This window comes from Salvia miltiorrhiza, chromosome 2, assembly GCF_028751815.1.
Source record: "Salvia miltiorrhiza cultivar Shanhuang (shh) chromosome 2, IMPLAD_Smil_shh, whole genome shotgun sequence".
Taxonomy (NCBI): domain Eukaryota; kingdom Viridiplantae; phylum Streptophyta; class Magnoliopsida; order Lamiales; family Lamiaceae; genus Salvia; species Salvia miltiorrhiza.
The window spans coordinates 20,435,302-20,441,735 of NC_080388.1; the positions used below are offsets into that span (position 1 = coordinate 20,435,302).

At 47.8% G+C, this 6,434-nt stretch overlaps 1 protein-coding gene across 1 annotated transcript; it reads right to left on the reverse strand.

The window, feature by feature from the left end:
* Positions 1 to 1,372: 1,372 nt before the first annotated feature.
* On the reverse strand, positions 1,373 to 1,837 carry LOC131008117 (uncharacterized). Its single transcript, XM_057935015.1, has one exon. It carries the CDS (start codon positions 1,835 to 1,837, stop codon positions 1,373 to 1,375), a length of 465 nt encoding a protein of 154 aa, XP_057790998.1.
* Between the last annotated feature and the right edge of the window lie 4,597 nt (positions 1,838 to 6,434).

Here is a 6,434-nt window from a genome sequence, read left to right on the forward strand (position 1 = left end):
CACTTTTGTGCAGTGAAGGTGGGGATTCCTCTCTTCGCTTCTTTATACTCCTTCTTTTGTAGGTCCTTAAGCTTTACCATTCCCAAATTTTGGTTGAGTTCATTCACAGACACATCTCTGACTTCTGCCTTCATGGAGAAACTCATGCCCAACGGTCCGCAGGCTTGGTTGATGTCCACTTGTACCGATTCAAAAACTTCCCTGACTACCTCCTCGTATGCGTGCCCTGGCCAATCCAAAAATTCCTTCCATCTGATGTTGTTGAAATACTCCTTCACCTGTTCCACTATGCCCAGAGGCTTCAGTGCGTCCATATCAGGGATCTTGGGCACAGCAATCCCTTTCTCCGCCTTCTTCTTGCTCTTCGGTGCAGATGCCAGTTTCCCCTTTATCATTCGGATCGGGGTCGGGTCTAACACCTTCTTCCTCCTCTTCGCCGGAGTTTCTTCTTGCTCTTCGTCGGACTCTCCCTGTTTCTCTTGCATCACCGAACTAGAGAGTTCGTTCTTTTCGTTGGATGATTCTTCGGCCAGCGTGGGCGATTTCTCGACCGCCGGCTTCTTCCTCTTCGGAGCAGTGAGGGTGTGTTTTTTCTTGGACGGCTCCTCCTTGCCTCCCTTCGCCTTTTCTAGCGCCGTCTTGCCTTCTCCTTCAGCTGTATGCTGGTCTCTGTCACCGAGAGTGGGGACGTCGTTTTCCGCCGTGAGTTGCTTAATGGCATGTTCGTCCACCGGCGAGGGGCTCTCGGTTCGCGCTAGGGTTTTGGATGAGGGAGTAGGTGTGGTTTTCATCGGAAGTGGTTTTTTATGTGGGGCTTTCTTCGGTGCTTTTGGTTTTGACGGTGAGGGGTTTTCTCCGGTGAGATCGATTTCTGTTCCGTCGGGTATGCCTCTAAGTTTGTTTTTGGGTCTGGTGGATACCATGGTGGCTGATGGTGGTTTTGTATTCGAAAGGTCGAGAAAGGGGGTGGTGATTATGGGAAGTTGGCTAGTTAGGGTAGAGTGACGTCGTGTGTAGAGGTTTTAGGGTTTTGGGGGTGTAAGGGCTTGACAACTGCCACTTGATGTGACGTGCGTCAGACGGTTTCGGCCGCGTTCTGCCCGAGAGCCCCCTTCTGCCCTGGAATCATTGCTTCTACAATCGACTGCTTCTTGCCCATAACTGCTCCCCTGTATCTGCAAAACACTTTCAAACTTCCGCGAAGGCGGGAAACTCAAACTCGCCCATCGCTGTGGGCATAACCGGGTTCCTAGGCAAACAAAAAAACGAGAAACGAAACAAACTAAAAGAAAAAAAAACTAAACGGAAATACCAGGTTACCTCCTGGCCAGTGCCCTATTTATCGTCCTGGGCATGACGTGATACCTTCCAATTAATCCGAGGTGCTTGTGGCTGGATCGAGATCCAGTTCTTCCCCAGCGTCGGGCTTATGCCCATAATAGGCTTTCAGCCTTTGTCCATTAACCTTGAACACTTTCCCAGATTTTGGATTCCCAATCTCCACGGCTCCATTTGGGAATTGGGTCTTCACCACGAATGGCCCGGTCCACTTTGTACTCAGCTTGCCTTGTGCAAATTTGAACCGTGTTTGGTACAAGAGAACCTCTTGCCCAAAGCTGAATTGCTTGCTTGTGATCAAGGCATCATGGCTCTTTTTCATTCTTTCCTTGTAGAGAACAGCATTGTCATATGCCTCCCTCCTGATTTCTTCGAGCTCTTGGATCTCTAGCTTCCTTGCTTGCCCTGCCTTGTCCCAATCATAGTTCACTTTGTTCACTGCCCAGAAAGCCTTGTGCTCCAATTCCACCGGCAAATGACACATCTTGCCATACACCATTCGATATGGTGACATCCCGAATGGAGTTTTGTATGCAGTCCGATATGCTCATAAGGCATCTTCCAGCTTAAGACTCCAGTCCTTCCCTGTGGGGCCAACAGTCTTTCGCAAAATTGTTTTGATAATGCGATTCGAGAGTTCGGCCTGCCCATTGGCTTGCGGGTGGTAGGCTGTCGAGACTCGATGTTGGACTCCATACTTTTTGCACAAGTTTTCGACCGAGAAATTGCAGAAGTGGGATCCTTGGTCGCTGATGATTGCTCTGGGCACACCAAATCTGCAAAAGATGTTAGTCTTCAAGAAATTCACCACTACCTTTGAGTTATTCGTTGGGGATGCTTTTGCCTCCACCCATTTGGAGACATAATCTACCAAAAGTAGGATGTACAAGTTTCCTCTCGAGCTGGGAAGGGGTCCCATGAAATCCATTCCCCAAATGTCAAAGATCTCCACGGGCATAATGGGCATCATGGGCATTTCATTCCTCCTGGTTATGTTCCCTTCTCACTGGCATTGTGGGTAATTCTTGCAGATGGTGTAGCTGTCCTTAAAGATTGTTGGCCAATAAAAACCACACTCCAAAACCTTGGCTGCAGTCCTCTTATGCCCAAAGTGTCCCCCACACTCCTTCGAATGGCAAAATTCTAGGACGCTTCCTTGCTCCTCTTGTGGGATACATCTCCGAAGCACTTGGTCCCCGCATTGCTTCCACATGTACGGTTCATCCCAAATGTACTCTCTGCTGTCTTTGGCCAATTTCTTCTTCTGGGCATAAGTGTATCCCGGGGGTACATATCCAGAACAAAGGTAATTGCATAAATCTGCGTACCATGGATCTTCTTTTCTACCTTGGGCATATAACAATTGTTCATCTGGGAACATCTCCTTGATTGGCTCCCCTTCTTCCTTCCTCACGATCCTGCTAAGATGATCGGCCACTTGGTTTTGTGCTCCAGCTTTGTCCTTTATTTCCACGTCGAACTCTTGTAGCAGCAGAACCCATCGAATCAGCCGGGGCTTAGATTCCTTCTTGGCCAGAAGGTACTTCAGGGCCGCATGATTGGTGTAGACTGTGGTCTTTCCTCCAAGCAGGTAAGATCTGAATTTTTCAAAGGCGAACACCACTGCCAACATCTCCTTCTCAGTCGTGGAATAGTTGACTTGAGCTCCATTCAGTGTCTTCTCAGTCCTTTATTTCCACGTCGAACTCTTGTAGCAGCAGAACCCATCGAATCAGCCGGGGCTTAGATTCCTTCTTGGCCAGAAGGTACTTCAGGGCCGCATGATTGGTGTAGACTGTGGTCTTTCCTCCAAGCAGGTAAGATCTGAATTTTTCAAAGGCGAACACCACTGCCAACATCTCCTTCTCAGTCGTGGAATAGTTGACTTGAGCTCCATTCAGTGTCTTCGAGGCATAATAGATGACGTGACTCTCCTTTCCCCGCTTCTGCCCAAGAACTGCCCCTATGGCATATCCACTGGCATCGCACATCAACTCAAAAGGCATTCCCCAGTCAGGGGGTTGTATTATGGGTGCGGAGATCAGATTGTTCTTCAAGATCTGGAACGCCTCCTTGCAATCCTCATCAAAATTCCACTCCACTTTGTTTTGTAGCAGCCTTGTCATAGGTTGGGCAATCTTTGCAAAGTCCTTCACGAACCTCCTGTAGAATCCAGCATGCCCAAGGAATCCTCGTAACTGCTTGATGTTCGTTGGGTATGGTAGTTTGGCGATGATTTCAATTTTTGCTTTGTCCACTTCTATTCCTCTGCCTGAGATCACATGTCCGAGCACAATACCTTCTTTGACCATGAAGTGGCATTTCTCGTAATTCAACACCAAACTCTTGTCAACGCACCTCTTTAGCACCTTCTCCAGATTAGCTAGGCATGAGTCGAATGTTTGCCCATACACCGTGAAATCATCCATGAAGACTTCGATGTAGTTCTCTAGGAGATCCGAGAATATGCTCATCATGCATCTTTGGAATGTACCCGGGGCATTGCATAGCCCAAATGGCATCCTCCGGTAGGCAAACGTCCCAAATGGGCAAGTGAATGTCGTTTTGCCCTGGTCCTCCTCCGCGACCCAAATCTGCATATAGCCCGAGTATCCATCTAGAAAGCAAAAATATTGATTCCCCGCAAGTCTTTCCAGCATCTCATCGATGAAGGGCAAAGGGAAGTGATCCTTCCTTGTCTTCTGATTGAGCTTGCGGTTTGCAACCTTGTAGCAATCAATTCCCAGAATTCATTCTCCACCACTTGTATGCCCGATTTCTTGGGCACAACGTGTACTGGGCTTACCCACCTGCTATTGGATACTGGGCATATTATGCCCAAATCCAACAGTTTGAGTATCTCTTTCATCACCACTTCCTTCATGGCTGGATTCAGTTTCCTCTGGGGATCTCTGACTGGAACAGCATCTTCCTCTAGTAATATGCGGTGCATGCATACAGTAGGGCTTATGCCCTTAATGTCGGCTAGGGTCCATCCAATTGCTTCTTTGTACTTCCCCAAAGTCATCTTGACTTTGTTATCGTCTTCAAGTGTCAACTCTGAGTTGATGATTACGGGCAAAGTGTCATCCTCGCCCAAGAAGATATACTTGAGGTGTTTGGGCAGAGACTTCAGCTCGAGCTTGGGTGCCCTTTGGATCGAAGGCACCAATCGGTCTTCCTCCTTCAAGGTAGGGATTTTTAGAGCCTCTGTGTAATTGACCCCTTCGCTCCATGCATTAAGTACCTTCACCGCCTCTTGCAATTGCTCCTCTTGCAAGTCTTCCTCTGTTATGCCATTCTGGATTATAATGTCATATGGCTCCTTGAATGCTGTTCTGGGCAAAACCTCCTCAACAACCTTCTCAATCATGTCGACACTTCTCACCATCTCTGTATCGGCTGGATGTTTCATGGCATTGTATATGTCAAAGGTCACTGTCTCCCCTTCAAATTGACTTGTTAGCTTGCCCGTATCACAATCAATGCGGGTCCTGGCAGTCTTTAGAAATGGTCTGCCCAAAAGCATGACCGGATCTCGTGCTTTTGACTTCCCCATGTCGAGAATGTAAAAGTCCGCTGGAAAGATGAGTTCCTCCACTTTGACTAGAACGTCTTCCAATATTCCCTCTGGGTAGACATTTGATCGATCTGCCAGTTGGATCACCACTCGGGTGGGCTTCAGCGGTCCTATCTCCAAGTCTTGGTACATAGATAAGGGCATAACGTTGATGGATGCTCCTAAGTCAAGCATTGCCTTCTCCACTTTCATGGTTCCTATCACACAAGGAATGTAGAACATGCCAGGATCTCCACACTTTATTGGCATATCTCTTTGTAAGACTGCGGACACGGATTCGCCCACTTGAAATTTCGCATCATCCGTGTATTTGACCTTCCGAGTGCAGAGTTCTTTGAGAAATTTTGCGCATCTGGGCATAGAGCGTAGTGCGACCAAAAGGGGCATATTGACCTCCACCTTCTTAAAGATTTTAACCAATTCGGTTAATTCTTTCTTCTCTGGTTCCTTGGCTGCTCTGCCTGGGAAAGGAAGTATGGGCTCGATCCGGCTTGATTTCTCTTTTCCCTTCCCTGTCGCTTTTCCCTTTGCCTCTTTCTCTCGGGCAAATTCTTCTTCATCTGCTGATCCCATTCCGACTTGTTCGTTGATCCCTGTCTCTTCTCGGTTCTTCTCTCTATCAACCTCTGGTAACTCCTTTCCTCATCTGAGCGTCATGGCATTCACCTTCTTCACCTCCACTTGGGATGGGAGTGTCCCTTGTTTGCTTTCAAGTCTGGCGACTGCTTGGGCAAGATGTGATAGTTGGGAGTTCACATTCTGCATTCCTCCTCTCGTCTCCATTATGAACTTTTCGGTCTCTTGCTGGAACTTCACTTGTTGTTGGGCCATTTGATGCACGAGCTCTGATAGGGAGGATCCTCTTGCCTGTTGAGGTTGTTGCGAGTATTGTGGTGGGTTACTCGTCTGCCCTTGGTTTGGCCCCAAAAAGTTGTTGTTGCCATACCTAAGGTTTTCATGTTGCCTCCATCCTTGATTGTTGTACTGCTGTCTGTAGGACTCAAAAGGTTTCTGGTTTTTCCCTCCGTTGTTTCCTCCTGGCTGTTGTCCAATGGCATTAAGCTCTTCATCTTCGAAAAGTTGTGGACATTCATCGGTTGCATGTGAAGTCGACATGCAAAGCTGGCATGCCTTCACAGGCTTCCGAATGATAGAGATTCCTTGATTTGGTGTTCCTTGATTCGTCATAAACTTCTCGAACATGTTGCATAGCTTGTCCAACTTATCGTCTTGGGCTGAAGGAGCCGGCACTGGAGTAGTTCTGACTATAGTTCATTCCTCATCTCTCGATTCCTCTGCCATGTCGGCTATGAGCTTGAAAGCTTCCGCTGCAGATTTGTTTAAGATTGATCCTCTACATGCAGCGTGTAACCATTGCCTTTCTTGCCTTCGGAGTCCTCCCACGAAATACCGAATAAGATCATGATCCGGTATTTGGTGTTGTGGGCATTTGGCCAGCATCTGCTTGAACCTTCCCCAGTACTCATATAGAACTTCTGTCGATCCCATCTTTATA

Bases quoted from the DNA above. Each gene is read 5' to 3' on its own strand.
- LOC131008117 (XM_057935015.1), bottom strand. From the start codon at position 1,837: ATGGTGTATGGCAAGATGTGTCATTTGCCGGTGGAATTGGAGCACAAG.